At 42.6% G+C, this 18,971-nt stretch overlaps 1 protein-coding gene across 1 annotated transcript; it reads left to right on the top strand.

The window, feature by feature from the left end:
* The first annotated feature begins 5,023 nt into the window (after positions 1 to 5,023).
* On the top strand, positions 5,024 to 17,206 carry Lyg2 (lysozyme g2). The gene is made up of 5 exons (XM_015998920.3): positions 5,024 to 5,066; positions 12,395 to 12,535; positions 13,418 to 13,614; positions 14,571 to 14,706; positions 15,802 to 17,206. Exons 1-5 carry the CDS (start codon positions 5,024 to 5,026, stop codon positions 15,918 to 15,920), a joined length of 636 nt encoding a protein of 211 aa, XP_015854406.1. The 3' UTR covers positions 15,921 to 17,206.
* The last annotated feature ends 1,765 nt before the right edge of the window (positions 17,207 to 18,971 follow it).

The raw sequence follows: 18,971 nt of genomic DNA on the forward strand, positions 1-18,971 counted from the left end.
GATATGGTACCATCCAACAAACCTTAGAAAAACAGGACCAGAGGCTAGGAGGCTGGAAGAGCACCAAAAGAAAGGGTAGACATGCTATAGAAATTCCAGACGCAGCTGACTTTTTCTTGAGCACCTCTGCAATGGATCCTTGGTGCCCCAATGACTCCCCCAAGCTGTACCCCCTCCACCACCTGGCTCCAAATCACGAGCAGTAGCAACCAGGGCTGACAGCTCTGACGAAAAAAATATCTTGACTTGCAATACAATGTATTTTATTTGTTGGTGCTTCCATGGCTGTGGAGAATTCCCAGGTAACTCTTGACATGTGCATGGTTTCAAAGGCAGGCCTTCTATCTGCCGTGACTTAGACAGCCAGACAGGGAGATCTGGATTTAAGGCTGAGACCACCAATCAAGTCATCAACTAGCACCTCTCCCTGTACCTTCCTAATGCTGTGACCCTTTGATACAGTCCCTCATGTTGGTGACCCCCAAACATAAAATTATTTTCATTGCTTCTTCATACTGTAATGTTGATACTGTTATGAATCATAACATAAATACCTGTGTTTTCCAATGGTCTTAGGCGACCCCTGTGAAAGGGCCATTTGACCCACCCCATAAGGGATCGTGGCCCACATGTTGAGAACCCCTGCTCTATAACATCCTTCTCCACAGGAAAAGAGGAAAAAGTGGGATCTTCAATTGAAATCCTGGGCTTTCATGTTGCCAAAGACTTCTACTACTGGTCAATTGGATGAGAGAGGAGAAAATTCACTCTGAAAGCCACCCCCAAACACACTGTGACTTAGCTGTCACTAAGGTTTGGGTGAGAATTAAAATGTAGCCCATGTTTCCAATTAACAACGTCAAAAACTGAATCATAGACCTATTCTGTATCCCTTGCTAGATAGCCCTTGTTTGGAATCCCTCTTTGGTATGCAGAATGCATTTGACCTGCAGAGTTTTGCTCATTGGGCATCTGCTCTTGTCCAGTCTTTTATCTCCAGACGTAGAAGAAAAACGATGCCTAGACCAGTTGCTTGGCTAGTATGTGACAGAGCTGAGATGCCTGGACCAGGCTCCTCTTGCCATACCCCTGCCTCTGATGAGACTGGCCAGAGGGTCAGTTTTGTGGAAACTGCATGTGTCTTCCTCAGTCTATTTCTGAGGCCAGTTAGATGCTGGGGCTACTGGATACCCACTGCTAAGGCCAGCACTCAAATATACCAAGACTCATCGGAGGCTACCAGAGATTGCTGCACCAGAGTCAGGCACAGGCAGTTCTGTCTGGATAGCAAGCTTGTGTATTTTCCATTTCTATTTTGGAAAGCCTGAAGGACTGGTGGAGTCTGTGTCAGGTGCCAAGGTCTCCTCAAGACCCTTCTGGAAATAGTCACTCTTGCTGTCCTTGGAAAGTGACAGAGAATCATTTGGTGGGTTTCTTTCTTTCTTTCTTTCTTTCTTTCTTTCTTTCTTTCTTTCTTTCTTTCTTTCTTTCTTTCTTCCTTCCTTCCTTCCTTCCTTCCTTCCTTCCTTCCTTCCTTCCTTCTTTCTTTCTTTCTTTCTTTCTTTCTTTCTTTCTTTCTCCCCCCCCCAGACAAGTTTTCTCTGTGTAGCTTTGTTCCTTTCTTGGATCTCCCTCTGTAGACCAGGCTGGCCTCGAACTCACAGAGATCCGCCTGCCTCTGCCTCCTGAGTGCTGAGATTAAAGGCATGTGCCACCATCACCCAGCCTGTGGGTTTCTTTTTAAATGGCAAGATATTGTTAAGATCCTCAGGCCTAAGCCAGGCAGTGGTGGTGTACGCCTTTAATCCCAGCACTCAGGAGGCAGAGACAGGTGGATCTCTGTGAGTTCGAGGTCAACCTGGTCTACAGAGCGAGTTCCAGGATAGGCTCCAAAGCTAGAGAGAAACCCTGTTTCAGAAAAAAAAATCCACAGGCCTTTAGTCCCAGCACTGGGTGGGGGGTGGGGCAGAGGCAAGTGGATCTCTGTGAGTTCAAGGCCAGCTTGGTCTACACAGTAAGTTCCAGGAAAGTCAGAGCTGTTACACAAAGAAACCCTGCCTAGAAAAACAACAACAACAGAATCCTTATGTGTTTGAATTTAGCCATCTACCAGCTCAGTAGGTTATAGGCAATAAAGTCTTGATGAGTACAGCCACCCCTGCTGTGTCTTTGAGAACATTCTACCTAGCTTACTTCTTGGCAGTTCAATACCTATTAACCGAATCATCGCAGAGAAAAATGAAGTACTGTGGATTCGGTCGATTCACATTAATCTATGTTGTAGGACTCACAGCACCACCCACAGAGATAATGGTGTGACTCTCTGGGGCTGGTGTCATTTATGCAGACCACAGGTGAGGCTTTGGGTACAGGCTACTTTGGACCTGTTGTAACAGTCACTCTACAGGGTGGTTAGTTTAGAGAGTGATCCTGTGCTCTTGCAGGAAAACATTGGTTATGGAGTCTCACGGCCCTGGGTTCCAATCCTGACTCTGCCCCACAGTTACTGGGCCATCTTTGGTAAGTCGCTTAGCTTTTCTGAGTCTCAGTGTCCTTATTTCTAAAATAACAATACTCACCCCTATTGGAGGATGGAATACTGTACATACAAAGGAGTCTGACATTTGAGGACTGTCAAAGACATTTTCTTCCACCGCCCACCCTGCGCAGTTTGAGCAAAGCAGAGTGATTCACATTTGAAAACAATAGTTGAAGTTGCAGAGCTGTGAGTCTCGTGCCTAGAAACATTAAGCCTCACCTCTGAAGGCGGGGAGAGGAACTGGGTGTGCTTCATGTTCAACACTGTTCTATGAACGCTGGTAATTCCAGGAGTTTCTAGGGACAGCAAGAGCCTCCACCTGGTTTCACCTTTAAATTCTTTCTCCATCCTTTCTTACTCCCTTCTAAGCTTTCCCGTGTTTGTCCTGGAAGCCTCACGTCAGTAGCCCAAATCATCCCTGGCCAGCATTTGGGCAGGCCACAAACACAATGCCTCGGTGTGACCTGAAAGGTGGCATTGTTGCCAGTAATAACCTCTGTGTTTCTAAGGGCTGCCTCAGGGCAGCTAGTCTTGTGCAAAACCCCTTATTAATGAGCAGCCCCGGCTGCAGTGTTGACAGTGGAGATAGAGGAGGCCCTCTGTGAGTCATTTCCCCGAGACTCAAGACAGGGATCACCCATCGGCTCAGAGCATGGTCGGCCTTGCCTTCCTGAGGACTCCCGCTTTGGAGCAAAGCACACAGGGTGGAAGTGGGTGTCCTGGGACAGAGACCAGCTTCTCCCTGGGAACCTGGAGAGTGGTTTAGCCCAGTGCCTTTGTCTTCCATCTCCTGGTGGTTGGAAGGATTGTGTGTGGTCTCTGAAACATCTCTGCTGTACAGAGGTATCCAGGCTGGACTTTTTCCTCCGCTCTGGGAAATGTGCTTTGCCTAGTATAAGAATGTTCTTTCCATTTCCTGTGTGTGCTTTCTTCTCTTGTAAGTGTGAAAAAAAAATGATGCTGTCTCCTTGAAGATAGATTTTACCACCAACAAAGCCCATTTCTTCCATTTCCTTAGAAAGTCTGGGAAATGACAGCTAAAGAGGTAGCTCAGTCCGTAAAGGGCCGAGCATGCAAACAAAAATACCTGAGCGCAGATTCTCAGCACCCAGGCAAGATGCTGGGCACAATGCTGTGCATTTGTACTCCTAATGTTTGGGAGGCAGAGACAGCGATTCTTGCCTAATTAGTGAACTTCATCTCTCAATGAGAGAGCCTGTCTCAAAAACTAATGTGGAGATGGAAAGAGGAAGATATCTGATATTGGCCTGTGACCTCTGTGCACACATGCATTGTGCACACACAGAAAATAATGGAGACGAGTGAGCACCCAGATTGCTGCTCCCTGCCTTTGTGTGGCTCTTCTGTAGCAGGTAGCTATCTTGTTAGAGGTGACTTTGGAGCCAGAAGCCAAGTTAATCTATCACACATGGCCAAGTGACACCATGGTATAAGACTGTGTGACCTCTTTGTATACCAAAATGTGAAAATCAGCACTTCAGCTGAATTATCCATTCAGAAATGAGCTAACATTTCCTGTTTATTTCTCCTTTCTAGACCAATTGTCGGCATCTTATCCTCAAATTTAGAAGATGCGTGCCTAGTATCATTTTAGGTATCCAGAAATGGCCCACCAAATAGATGCCTCCAGTGCAACCTGGGGGTTCATTAGATTCATTAATTCATCGTGGTCAATAAACACTTTGAAGTCCTTTTATGGAAGGAGCCACCTAAATCCAAAGTGCTACTATAATCAGGTCTAATGAGGCCAATGGTTTAAAGAGAGGCCTTTAAATCACATATAAAGCTCCTCTGCCAATCATTGGTACAGGACAAAAGTAGACGAGGCAGGCGAGTCTGGGTGCTCCTGTTTAAAAGCTTCCTTCTTGGTGGTGGAGCCACACTGAGGTCTGCTCAGTTGAATGAAGCCAGAGGCACAGCGAGCCCCTGCCTGATGGATTCTCCAACTGTCATCACTGTGTTATAGGACATATTATTGTAAAGGCCACCACTCTGTGAAGTCTTAACCTGCAGGCTGCTGCCACTAAAGGCATCTTCAAAGACAGGAGAGTTTTCTCTGGGAGGTTGCAAAGGAGGTAAGTGCTAGCTTTCTTGTATTTTGTGAAGCACAGAAGATTCTTTATAAACAAAACCAAGGGAAGAACCTGTTTGGGAAGAGACAGAATACAGCAAACCTCTGCTAGGTGTATGTGGGGTAATGTGTGGCAGATGTGGTATCGGCGTGATACTGGATTGGAGTTAACTGGGAGTTATGCTGTAAGAGAGTGCTCTATCAACTCACATGCTTGAGGCTGCAGGAATGCTGGGGTGGAACTGGAAAACAGACGTTGAATTGGAAATAATTCTAAGCTTTTTAATTTATTTTTTTTTTAAATCAGAGAAACTTCCTGTTAAGAAACTTTTTAAAATTAATCTGTTTCTATTTCAAACCAGAGCAGGTCCCAAAGGATAAGAGTCCCCACCATGGTACCCTCGGCGGTGTTCTGGGGACTTGTCGCCCTCATTGGTAAGTAGTGGATTGGCATTTTCCTTTATCCTCAGGGTGTCTGTCTTCTGGCGTAGTCAGAAAGAACAATGATCATATAGAAGAGTGGGTTCTCCTGACCCACTCAGCCATTAACCAGTTGCTTATAATTTTCTTTGCTTTTCTTTGTGTGTGTCCATATATGTGTGTAAATATGTGTACGTGTGTGTGTGTGTGTGTGTGTGTGTGTGTGTGTGCACTGAGCGTATGCTCTCACATGCACAGAGGGAAAGTTCAGAATTGACATCAAGTATCTTCCTCAATAATTAATTCTCCACCTTTTTCCCCCTCAAGACAGGGTTTCTCTGTGTAGCCCTGGCTGTCTTGGAGCTTGCTCTGTAGACCAGGCTGGCCTCAAACTCACAGAGATTCACTTGTCTCTGCCTCTCGAGTGCTGGGATTAAAGGCGTGCACCACCAGCACCCGTCTTTTTTTTTTTTTTTTTTTTTTTTTTTTTTTTTTTTTGAGACAGGGCCTCTCACTGAACCTGGAGTTTATGATCTGGCTGTCAAGCTAGCTTAATAAGTGCAGCAACTGAGCCACCTCCCTAGCCCTGACCAACTGCTTATTTTTAAGAGTATCTTCTGCTCGCTAAGATATTAATGGGAATTTAAAGTAATTAAGTACTAATTGGTCTATGTATTCTCTGACAATGCACCTACTTGGCTGGGGTTTTTGTTTGTTTGTTTGATTGATTGATTTTTTTTTTCTGCGACAGGGTTTCTCTGTGTAGCTTTGGCGCCTTCCCTGGATCTCGCTCTGTAGACCAGGCTAGCCCTGAACTCACAGAGATCCTCCTGCCTCTGCCTCCCGAGTGCTGGGATTAAAGGCATGTGCCACCAATGCCCGGCTTGGCTGGGTTTCTTATAAAGAGGGGTATGGCACATGAAGAGAAAATTCTCGATGCCAGGTAGTGAATAAGAGTTATTAGATGAGTGTATGGAGAGGGAAAATCCATTAATGTGGGAGTTTAGAATGAAAAGTTCACCTCTGTCTAGGAAGTTCAGACCTAAGAGCCTTTGGGGGAGATCATGAAATGAGTGAATGATGCGTGGGGATTTACTATGAGAAAGGAAGAGCTTGCTGGATGGAAGCAATGACTTAGAAAAATCACAGTGTTGAGATGGAGTGTTTGGGATAAAGTGAGCTGGTTGGTAAGGCCAGAACAGAAGATTTCTTTTAATTTTTTTTTACAATTACTTTGTTTTATGTGTATAAGTGTTTTGTCTGCATGTATATATCTGTGCGCCATGAGCATGCCTGTGTAGGACAGAAGAGGGCATTAGATACCCAAAACTGTAATTGCAGGTGGTTAGGAACCACTGTGTGAGTGCTGGGAATTGAACCCTGGTCCTGGAGAAGGTTAGTGGGACAGTAAGGGACCTTGAACAAGAAGAGGTGAACCAGGCATGGTGGCTCATACCTATAATCCTAGCACTCAGGAGGCTGATGCAAAAGAATTGCCACAAGTTTGAAATTAGCCCAGGCTTCATAGTGACTTCCAGGCTAGCCTGGGCTACAGAGTGAGAATTTATGTCAAAAAAAGATAGATGGCAGGAAAGGCGCAAAGCTACACAGAGAAACCCTGTCTCGAAAAACCCAAAAAAAAAAAAAAAGATAGATGGATGGATGGATAGATAGATAGATAGATAGATAGATAGATAGATAGATAGATAGATAGATAGAAAAAAAATGAAGGCCAATTGTAAGCAGTGTCCTGGCTGTCATGATAGATGGAGAAGAGAGTACTTTGAAAGTCTTTACTTCTAAATTTGGAAATTGGAGCCGAGTCCAAGAGTAATACTTTGAAGTTACTTTTGGTCAAAAGCAGAGCAACATGTTTTTAAATTTTTACTCATTTTTAATTGCCAGGTGGGAGCAGAGTTGTACAGCCAGTGAATTAATTATGAGCCACCATACTATCTGTGCCCAAGTGAAGGATGACCAGTTTTAAAAAGACTGTGTGTTGATGTTAGCACAGTCATAGAGAGCCCATGGTCATACTGCAAATCCCTTAAAGCAAGCGTTCTCAAGCATGCAGAAAAGTCAACTGATAATGCTGCTTGAAGGGCAGGCTCTTTGGCCTCGGGGCTAAAATTTCTGATTCAGTATACCTGGTATGAGGAGCCCGGGGCAAGCATTTTTAATAAGTATCCCAGGTTGCTTTGATGTGGGATGTGGGCTACACAGTGAACAGGCAAAGGCTACCTCTCTATGAATGGAAAGTGAGCCTGTCAATATATTTATAGTAATGTAAGGTATTGGGGGGCCAAGGAATGAAGTGTGAGGATGATTTTGCTTGCCTTTGTAATACAGGTGAACAAAAAAGACACTCTGATAAAGCAATTGTTTTTTGGTGCTGAGGACTGAAGCTTCACTCATGCTGAACACACATTCTAGCCTTGAAATAAGCCCCGTTCTCTTTGATAAAGTAACTTTTGAAAGAATATTCTAAAGATATTTTTTAAAGACAGTGTCACAGTAGCTAAGGCTTGGAATATCACCTTGTAGCATAGGCTGGCCTTTAACTCCTGATTCTCCTAATCCTACTGAGTGCTGGGATTGTAGGTGATAAAACCAGGGCTTCAGGCGAGTCAGGCCAACACTCTACTTGGTGTGTACTGAGCTACATCATCTGGCCTAAAAATTCTTTTAGCTGTAGAAAATTTCAAAACTACAAAACAGAGAGGTGTATAGTAAGCTCCCCTCTACCTTCCTTGGCTTTGATGCTTGGTGTGTGTGTGTGTGTGTGTGTGTGTGTGTGTGTGTGTGTGTGTGTGTGTGTGTGTGGTGTGTGTGGTGTGTGTGTGGTGTGTGTGTGTTCAAGCATGCACATACATATGTGTATGTGACATGCATATGTTTGGTTGAAGTCTTTTAGAGCAAATCTAAAACATCAAAACCTTTTGCCCGGGGCTGGAGAGATGGTTCAGGCAGGTTAGGAGCACTGGCTGCTTTTCAAGAGGACTCAGGTCTGACTCCCAGTATCACATGGTGGCTCACAACTGTCTGTGACTCCAGTTCCAGGGGATCCAATGCCCTCTTCTAGCCTTCTGGCACAGATGCAAAGTCGGGCAAAACAACCGTACACATAAGAAAATAAAAGCATCTCACTGGCAAAATATAAGGACCTTCTCTGGCAGGAGATGCTGATCCTGGCTTGCCTTACACATTTCCTGTCCCAAGCCAGGAAGCAGGCATTTTTCTAGAAGATCTGGATCTCTTAGAAGGGAGCAGTGTTTAGAGACTGCAGTTGGGAGCTAAGGGTGGGCCACTGGTTGGGGTTGCCATCTCTTCCAGATCTTCTGTACCTCTGCAATGTTACATAAAAAATTTCTGTTTCTAATGGCATATATTATCATTTATGAAGAGGGTGTCAGAATAACCAATGGTGAGCTTTTAATATAATTTACGATTGCTTTATGATCCAGTGTATTCATATATGTATGCCATATAATGTATTGGCTATATTCACATTGACATAAGTTCACCTGAAATAATTTTCCCTTATTGTTAAGTAGCCTAACAATTTTGTGTGGAGTCAGGTTTGTTCTTCTTTTTCTGCAACTCCTTTTTCCTAGTCGACTTCATTTATTAACTATAGCGGCATTCATATGCCTCCAAAGTAAAAGCTATTTGAAACTATACAAAATATTTAGAAACGTCTAGTCTCTACCCATCTCTTTGGTCCTTTTACCTTCCCCTAACAATTCTTGTTGGTCTTTGGTTCATCTTTGTATCATTTCTTTAAAAATATAAGCAGATTGTGCATGAATATGTGATTATATTTTCCCTTTTCTTATGTGGAGTGTGAATATGCTGTTGTAGAAATGTATCAATATAACCTTTCTTTTAGTGTGTTTAAACATCTTTCATATGTTTAAAGATGCTTTCATTTTTCTCTATGCATTCTATTTATGTGCTTTATTGGTCATATGATGTTTGACCATGATTTGCATAGGAACCCACACACTTCTTATATTTTAAATCATCTTTAGATGACGTTTAATATTTAATGCAATGTGAACTGTAACAAGTCTTTCTCTGTCCAGCCAGCTCCCAAATAATGACATGGCGACTTCTTGTTAATCATGAAATCTCGGCCTATAGCTTAGGCTTGTTCCTAATTAACTTATAACTTAACTTATAACTTAAATTAACGCATTTATATTAATCTACGTGCTGTCACGTGGTTGTTTCCTCTCCTCCTGCATGGCCTGCTTGCTCTGCATCTCCTGGTGTCTTTGCCTTTCTTCTTCCCAGAGTCCTTTTTGTTTCTGGAAGTCCTGCCTAACCCCTTCCTGCCTAGGTATTGGCCATTCAGCTCTTTATTAAACCAATCAGAAGGCACCTTGGCAGAGACACATCTTCATAGTATAAACAAATATTCCCTAACAGTGAATACTATGTAAATAGTTCGAATTCTATATTTCTTAAGGAAATGATCAAAAAAATTCACATGTACATGTTCAGTACAGGCACAATATAGTCCATCCATGGTTGGTATGCACAAATCAAAGTCTGGGAAGGCCAATGATATTTATTACATGTATCCCGAGCACAAGATAGGACAGCCTTGGAGGGCAATAGCGTGACAGAGGCTAGGGTGGTAGTTCTGCTCTGTGTATGACATAGAAACCCATTTTTCTCATAGTACTTGATGGCTTTGCTGGTTTCTGCTTTTATCATCTGGATAATCTCTTTCAGTATCCTGACCTATGTGGTAGTTTTGTTGCCTAACTTTTGGGCCAATTCACAATTCATTTTTGATCTATGAATGGGAGAAAGTGGGTTGTGCTTGTCTTCTTGTTGTTGTTGTTGGTTTTTTTTAAGTAATAGTTTTTTTTATTAATTCTTCTAGAATTTTATACATGTATATGATACAATTTAATCATATTCATCCCCCACTCCTCCCCACCCACCCGGATCCACACCTATACCCTTCCTGCTTTGTGTCCTCTTTTTAAAATTTTGTTTTGTTTTTTGAGACAGGGTTTCTCTGTGTAGCCCTAGCTGTCCTGGATCTCGATCTGTAGACCAGGCTGGCCTCAAACTCAGAGAGATCCGCCTGTCTCTGCCTCCCAAGTGCTGGGATTAAAGGCGTTTGCTACCACTGCCCAGCCCTTAAATTTTTTTTAGTGAGTACTGTATTTACATCATCTCCACCCTTTCCTCCAAATCCTCTAGTGACCTCCTCTACTTGCTCTCAAATTCATGACTTCTTCTCCTTTACTGTTATGTATATAAATACAACCTGCTAAGTCCATGGATTTGTTTTTCAGAATTTTATCTTAAAATACTTTTAAAATCTTTAGAATTGCCTTGGTTTCCTAATAAAGTAAATAGTAGAAAGAGGAGTTCCATTTGTTATATGCGTAATTCTAAGGAAGTATAGTCTCAATATTGTTACATTCATAAAAATTATACATATATTCATATATGTATACATAAAAATGTATACATATATACATATATATATAGTTAGAGAATTCAGTTCTTTAAAAAGCTGTGGGCATGAATGAGGAAATACAGTTATCTTAGCACACATTGTTTGGATGAAGGAAAGGAGAAAGAAATGATAAAATCATAATCTCAAGAAATAAAAAAGAATTAAAAATAAAATTTTAAAATTGCTAAAAATAAAAAATAAGTTAATGAACCTCAGAACAATGTGAAAAAACTTACAACACTATGGAAAATAATGTCAGATTTCCTTTAGCAGAGGGACCTGAACAAACTAATTAGGTCACAATGGCACAGAAGAAAATAGACATAGATTTGACATAAGCTGCTATGGTAATTTAAATCATTTATTTCTAATGTTATTAAATGGATTCAGATCCTCGCCTTGTACCAACTTGACACAAAATGAAAGTCTATGCAACTCTTCATAATACCTTTCTTGTTTTTCTAAACAAAGACAATTTTTTTACTTAGTTGTTCACACCCTAGAAGTGTTTATATCAGAAGCTGTTTTTAAAACTTTTTGTTTTTCGAGACAGAATTTCTCTGTGTAGCTTTAGAGCCTGTTCTGGAACCCACTTTGTAGATCAGGCTGACCTCGAACTCACAGAGATCTGCCTGCCTTTGCCTCCCAAGTGCTGGGATTAAAGGCATGCACTACCACTGCCCAGCTTGTTTTCAAAACTTTTGCTAAATCTTGTGCTGGGCAGGGACACAGCTCAATGCTAGAGAATGTACTTCACATGGGAGAGGCCATGGGTGTGATCTCAGTGCTGAGTAGAAAAATCCTGTGGCTACTTTGATTCTGATGGGGACTTCAAAAAAGAAACACACACACACACACACACACACACACACACACACACACACACACACACACATATCTGAAACCTATATGCATTGATTTTCACCCATATCTCCATGGTGTTCTGGAGTAACATCTTGAAGTTACAACAAAGTTTGGAATGAAATGGGAAAGGGTCACTTTTGCCTTTGTCTGATGAACTCTTGGTAGAAAAAGGAGTTGGAGCAGGAATAAGTTATGGTCTCTGCTGTTTCTTTGCTGCTGTGGGATGTTCTGTATGTCCTGTGGGAGCCCTTCTTGGGTTCTTTGTGGCATTACCCAGCAGGTCCGTATAGAGGATGATTAGGACCATGGGCCTGAGTGCAGGTGTTTGAGATGGTCTGCACTTGGCTGTGCTGGGGGATGGTCTGTATGTCAAGTTGCTCTGATTGGTCAATAAATAAAACCTGATCGGCTGTGGCTAGGCAGGAAAGATAGGCGGGACTAACAGAGAGGAGAAATAAAAGGACAGAAAGGCAGAAGGAGACGCTGCAGCCGCCGCCATGACCAGCAGCATGTGAAGACGCCAGTAAGCCACCAGCCACATGACAAGGTATAGATGTATGGAAATGGATCAATTTAAGATAAAAGCACAGTTATCAAGATAAGGACAGTTAGCAGGAAGCCTGCCACGGCCATGCAGTTTGTAAGCAAAATAAGTCTCTGTGTTTACTTGGTTGGGTCTGAGTGGCTGTGGGACTGGCGGGTGACAAAGATTTGTCCTGACTGTGGGCAAGGTGGAAAACTCTAGCAACACTTTGCTTTTTTTTTTTTTTTTTTATTTCTCGAGACAGGGTTTCTCTGTGTAGCTTTGTACCTTTCCTGGAACTCACTTGGTAGCCCAGGTTGGCCTCGAACTCACAGAGATCCACCTGCCTCTGCCTCACAAATGCTGGGATTAAAGGCGTGTGCCACCACCGCCTAGCTGCTTTTTTTTTTTTTTAATGATCCAGTCAAGCAATATTTTCTCACAGCTTTATGTAAATATCATTCTGCTTTCCAGGCACTTCCAGGGGCTCATACCCGCTCACTCATTCCATGAACCCTCAAGTGTACCCTCGACATTACCATGGCTGCTACGGAGACATCATGACCATAGAGACTTTTGGGGCCCCCTGTGACATAAACAATCTGATGAACTGTGGTAAGTACAAAATAGAGCAGGGTCTTGCCCACCATCCCCATGATCATTTTGCAGAGTTTTTCTTAGGAGGTAACTAGTTTTGAAAAGGAGCCAACGCTACAGTAACAATCATGAACCAAAATTAAAAGTTAAGAAAAATAAGCTGGGTATGGTGGTGCACACTTTAATCCCGACTCTCCCGAGGCAGAAGAAAATGGATCTGAGGCTATACTCTATATTTCGAGTTCTAGGCCAAGCAGGGAGATCCTGTCTTAAAAAGAAAAACAGAAAGTTAAAAAAAAAAAACAAACCACAAAACCAAAAACAAAACAAAAGAAAAAAAAGACGCCCTAGTCAACCTAATAAACCACTTCATTTTTCTCTCCCTGATTCGTTTCAAACTGTGTCCAGGTGTGTTGATTTCCACATAACGAAACCGTTCCTTTTAAAAAAGGTTCAATTCTGGCTTTGTTCTGCTTGGTTTATGCTGTAGCATGCGTACTCTGAGTAAGCAGTCTCTTGGTCTCCACACTTCTCTCCTTTGCTATCCCATTCCAAAATCTTCCTCATGCAAGGTCACATATAAGCCCATGTTCTTAATGTACGGACCAGAGGCTCAGCAAGGAGTCGCATCCTCTGGCACAGAACTAGACAGTTGCAGAGCCATGGACTCCTAGTCTTCTGATGCACCATCCTGGCAGGAGGCAGAGGGAGAAGCTGGTGCAGCGGCTACAGCAGGAGTTGGTGGACCTGCCTGGGTTTCTGCAGTTAGAGGTCTGAAGGCCGTCTTAGAACAATTGTCCTGAGCTGCTGGTGTGGTCAGAAGCTGAGGCTAAATTGGTTAACTCTGAGAACCTGTTCTTTCCTGGAGTAGAGGAAATGGTTTCTTTTCTATCAACATAGGGATCCACGGTTCGGAAATGTTTGCCGAGATGGATTTGAAAGCCATAAAGCCTTACCGTATCCTCATCAAAGAAGTGGGACAGAGATACTGCATCGACCCAGCGATCATCGCAGCCATCATCTCCAGAGAAAGCCATGGTGGAGTTGTCCTGCAAAATGGCTGGGATCATAGAGGACAAAGATTTGGCTTGATGCAGGTACATAGCCAGAGACTTTCCATCAACCTAACTTTACCTCTCCTCGCAGAAGCTCAGCCCAAACTCAAAGTCCATTCCAGGACCGGAACACCCAAGTGTCTGGGCATAGGGGCTTCAGGAGATTTTGCTCTGTGACATATCTGTGGTGTTTCATTCAAATTTTAGCAGTCATTGGGCATTACTTTAAAATGTTTCCTTATGTCATGACTACAATGTATCAACTATACCATATCTATAGCTACTATAAACAACATGAACTATACTTCAATTAGGAAAATTTTATAAAGGTTACTATTAACCTTTACAAAATAATAAAATAATAATTAATAATAATAATAATTTGTCCTGTTGGGGCTCCTGAAGTAGTAAAATTCATGAACACAAATTGAAAAACTATAATTAAGCCCTGATTTAACTACCCTTGTTCCTTTGGATTAACTGGAGCCTAACTATTTAGATGCTTGTTTCAGGCCTTTTATTTGTTGGTTTTGAGGCAGCATTTCACTCTGTAACTCTGGCCAACCTGAAACTTGCTTCGTAGCCCATGCTGGCCTGGAACTGGTGGTGGTCCTCCTGCCTCTGCCTCTTTAGTGCTGGGGTTATCTGTATCACCAAGCCTGGCTATATATTTGTTTATATTTTATTTGAATTAGTTGCATAGTGATTTTCATCGTGAACGTCTAGAGGTTGGATATTATTTGTCTTGAAACATTTTTTCCTTCTCACCCTCTTCCTTCTTCCTCTTTTTGCCTATCAGAAAGCACCTAGTGAGTGTCTCCCAAACTGGTCTTTCTCTGACTCTCTAGTCCTTGAAAGACAAGACATTAGAATATAGATTTTTGTGGATCAAAGGAAAGATGCTGAAGCCAGTGTTTGAACTTAAATACAAAGGGAGACCTAGGAACAGCAGAAAGTGTGCCACCTTGCTCAGATACTGACATGATTGAATTTTCTAGCTTGATAAAGCGCACCATCCTATTGGTACCTGGGACAGCAAAGAACACCTTCTACAGTCCGTTGGGATTCTAACAGAAAAAATTAAGGCAATCCAGAGAAAGTTTCCCACATGGAATCCTGTTCAGCACCTCAAAGGTAGGTCCTATGCCTACTGCTTTATTTAAATGAGCCATGAATGAGACTACAAAAAGTGACTGCCCCAGGCCTCCTGGAGGCATCCCCACTGGCTTGGCTGGGAGACAGCCCGTCTAAAGAATGCTTCAGCATCCTCTGAGCCATGCGTGACTTCACATCCTTCCCCCTCCTGCAAGATGTCAGGTTTCTTATTGTACTTCTGGTCAACTGTTAAGCCACTGAATGACACCTAAGCATTAACACGATAGTTAAAAACAGGGTTTGCCTTTTCATAGCTTTTCCCCCTGATCCAACACTATCTTAAACTATTTTCCAAACTGTTTGAATAAACTTTTACTCTGAGAAATGTCACAGCTTCAGTTACCCCAAGAAGTCTAAGGGAAACTTTTGTTTGGCTGAACTCAGAGCCCCTCAAGTCCAGCAGCTCCCAGATGGAAATAACTTACTAAACCCATCACCATATATTTTTTTTTTTTTTTTTTGTCTTTGGAGACACTGGTGTAACCAGTTATCATAGCAGAAATCTTTTTTTTTTTTTTTTTTTTTTTTTTTTTGGACTCACTTGCTTTTGCTTTCTGCCCATCCACCAATTCCTCAGTGTGCCTCTTATGGGATCATGAGTTGTATATTTACATGTATTTCCACACTCTAACAGTATGAACTCTGAGCAAAGTTTTCTATTTTTATCTCAAGGTCCCCAAAGGCAGGAAGGAGAATATCAGCATAAAGCACAATTCTTTTAAATATGTTAATAATGATCGAAGATGAACTTCTAGGGTAAAATAGCGCATGCATGTACACAAGCCCCCATGGAAAATGAATAGTAGTACATCTTGAGTACTTTGCACTCAGTGAGGAGTCTTTTCTGGCACACAATTAATTAATGAGTGAATGAATGAGTGAGTTGTTGAATAAATGAGAAAATGTCACAATCTTGTATTAGTTCTGTCAAATCTGGGCTGTGTAAAGAGAAAACAGAAACCTTATTACTCTGAAATATTTGCCTGGAGGGTGGTGAGTTGATGTCCTGGAGGCCTGTGTCTCTTTTCTGCTGACAGCTAATATTGTATTCTAAACCTGTGTGTTTCGTTTCAGGTGGTCTGACTGCTTTTAAGTCAGGAATGGGAACCATTGTCACTCCTGAAGACATAGAAGTTGACTTAGTCGATGATGTTATTGCCCGCGCCAAATTCTATAAAAGACATGGCTTCTAGGTCACTGACGAGGTACTCAACCGGCCCCTCTTTCAAGTTTGATATTGGCTCACTGCACTCAACAGGAACAAAGAAATGGTTACAATTATGAAAGAAAGTTCATCTCCAAACATTTTAATAAAAGTAAGCAAAAGAAAGAAAGGAAAGAAGGAAAAGAAGTGGTGATGTAGTTTAGTTGGCTGAGCTCTCACCTAGCATGTGCAAGACTCTAGGTTCCATCTTTATCACAAAGGAAAAAACACCCATTCACATACGGTTCCTAGGAAATATACATAGACATACTTGTAGTTTCTTTGTGGTCAGTATGAACATCAGGGCACATGGCATGGGCATGTTCTAGCCAAGCTTTATTTTAGCCTATGATTTGAATGATCACTTATACCCTGTCTACCAGAATTACAAATAAGAAGTGAGCCTTTATGCCTTTCCCAGTATCTGCCCCAATTGCTAGGACTCTGATCATGAGATGTGTCTGTCTCAGAGGCCAGATCCTGGGGCAATAGATGGAGAGATGATGGGTGTTGGTTGTGACTTTTGGTTGCCTCAAGAGAGGACACAATAATGTGTTGGATTGTAAAGCTTTCGGTATCCCTGCCAAGTGACTCCTCATGGGTTTTTGGTTCTTGTTGGAGACATTTAGTGGACACTTTATGCCTGTCCCTTCTCTCTCTGAGAAGGAACCAGAATTTTACTATCCATCCTTTAGCCACTTTGGAAAGAGCCAGATAGACCATTCTCTGCCCAAAGACCACCCAATCCAGCCTGAAGAAGGGGCCAAATGAGAGCTGGAATCATTGTTTTTGAGATAAGGTCTCAGTCTGTATCCCAAGCTGCCCTCAAACCTACAGAACCTCCTGCCTCGGCTTCTCAAATTCTGGTATCATAAGTGTGGGCCATCATGCCTCTGGGTAATCATCTCTTAGGGTTTGACAAAGCCCAAGCTTTAGCAGCAGTGAAATAGTTTTGTTCTCACCCCTGCACGTGTTCAGTCTGAGGTGTTCTGCAGATGTCCATGCTGCTCTTTTAGTTCTTTTTCCCCTGGAAGCATCGATTTCATTTCAATGCCAGCCCCTTTGATGTCGCTATTGCAGAGATAGCTAATGTGTAGGCCAGATAAGCTTCAAATAATTTATGAAACACGAAATAATACACTGGCTTACACCATGAGTCTATTTCCCCAGGGTTCTTGTTCTGACAGACACACTCGGAGATGTCCTGGAGAGTGCCACATATTAAACGTGTCTTGGTTTGGTTCCCTCAGAGCCAGACCTGTGACAAAAATGTGGGTGCAAATAGTTTATGGGGGGGGGCACAGAAAAGTTATAAAGTGGTTCAGTGATATGGGATGAGAAAATAGAAAACATGCGTCGCCAATCCAACTACCCTAGTGAGCAATGGGACTCAACCTTGCAGGAAAGCAATGTGGAACTGTGCAGAGCATTCACCTCAGAATCATCTGCCTGCACTGGTGCAGGGCTGGAGTCTCTGAAAGCCACTGGGTGAGGTGTCTGTCTGTACAGGGAGGGTAGTATAGACCCTTGCTAGTCCGATCTGCTAAACAAGCACAAATTTGTTCAAATTTCCAAGAGTGAGGAGTTGCAGGCACAAACAGGAACATCAAAGGAGGATTCTGAAAGGTTCGGGGACATGGAAGGTACTGACAGAGTCTGCTCCCTACAGGGCACGTTGTTCCAGTGCTTCCTGTTTGCATCTCTGACTGAATAGCATGTTGCAAATAATCTGGAAAGAATACACATGTCTATTATGCCTCCTGGTTTCTGTGCTGGGCTTCTGCAAGATCTATTAGAATGAATTAGACACAATCGAGCTATCTCAGTCTCCTTCTGTCTTGTGACTGTAGACCAATAGTGAATTCCCAGGAATTTACCGAGAACAATGCCAAAGATGTACACCCCAAAACATGCCACCATTAAATTTTCTTGTGTCTTTATCCATCTCCATTTTCTTTATATTTGTTGCCTGTCTTCCTCTTTTTTTTTTTTTTTTTTTTTTTCCCCGAGACAGGGTTTCTCTGTGTAGCTTTGCGCCTTTCCTGGAGCTCACTTGGTAGCCCAGGCTGGCCTTGAACTGACGGAGATGCGCCTGGCTCTGCCTCCCAAGTGCTGGGATAAAAGGCGTGCGCCACCACCGCCCAGCTGCCTGTGTTCCTCTTAGAGATAATGATTATGAGTCAGGTTTCTCATTGTAAAGTTTACTTTTCACTTTTAAAAATTTCTCCAAATTGGGGTGAATAGAGTTGCTGTAGTTTGGATCTGGAGTGCCACCCCCAAAGCCTACGTTAAATGCTTGGTCCCAACCTGGCATCAACAGGAGGAGGTGGAATCTTTGAGAGGTGGGGCCTACTGAGAGATCTAGCCATGGAGCATATACCCTAGAAGAAGATATCAAGCCCCAGTCCCTCTTTTCCCCTCCCATTCATTTCCAACCGCCATGAGGTCAGCAGCTCTGCTCCCTCTTACATTCCCTGCCATATGTTGCTTTGGTAAAGCTTTATTTGTTTTCTTTGATGCACCATCTGATATAAGTGTTTTTGAGAAATGCTCTTGCTAGGCAGCCCAGGCTGGCCTCAGACTCAAGTCTTTAGCCTCAGTCTCCCCAGCGCTGGGATTACAGGTATGCACTATCATACTTATCAAACGAACACAGAAACATACCCATCTGCATTTTTCTGTAATTACCGAGCTTAAAGATGACTACCTTTATCAGACTGACAATTTTTTCCACACAAGGAAGCTAGCAAACCAGAATATGAAGAATTTAATGCCTAAGACCACTTATCTCATATATTAATAATTTCAAGGTAGTAAAAATAGACAGAAATAATACACAGATCAGTCCTCAGTTTGATGATTGCCATTTGAGGGATAACCTTTTTTTTTATTTAGTGACCAGTGTTTCATATCTGACTCTTCGTCTTGTTTTTTGAGACAAGGTTTCTTTCTCTGCGTAGTCCTGGCTGTTGTGGAACTCGATCTGTAGACCAGACTGGCCTTGAACTCATAGAGATCTGCCTGCCTCTTCTTCCCATGT

Source organism: Peromyscus maniculatus, chromosome 21, assembly GCF_049852395.1.
Source record: "Peromyscus maniculatus bairdii isolate BWxNUB_F1_BW_parent chromosome 21, HU_Pman_BW_mat_3.1, whole genome shotgun sequence".
NCBI classification, from domain to species: Eukaryota; Metazoa; Chordata; class Mammalia; order Rodentia; family Cricetidae; genus Peromyscus; species Peromyscus maniculatus.

Excerpts from the sequence above, each read along its gene's own strand:
- Lyg2 (XM_015998920.3), top strand. The coding sequence starts at position 5,024 with ATGGTACCCTCGGCGGTGTTCTGGGGACTTGTCGCCCTCATTG. Across the intron at positions 13,615-14,570 it reads AAAGATTTGGCTTGATGCAG|CTTGATAAAGCGCACCATCC; the intron begins GTACATAGCCAG and ends TGAATTTTCTAG. Across the intron at positions 14,707-15,801 it reads TCCTGTTCAGCACCTCAAAG|GTGGTCTGACTGCTTTTAAG; the intron begins GTAGGTCCTATG and ends GTTTCGTTTCAG.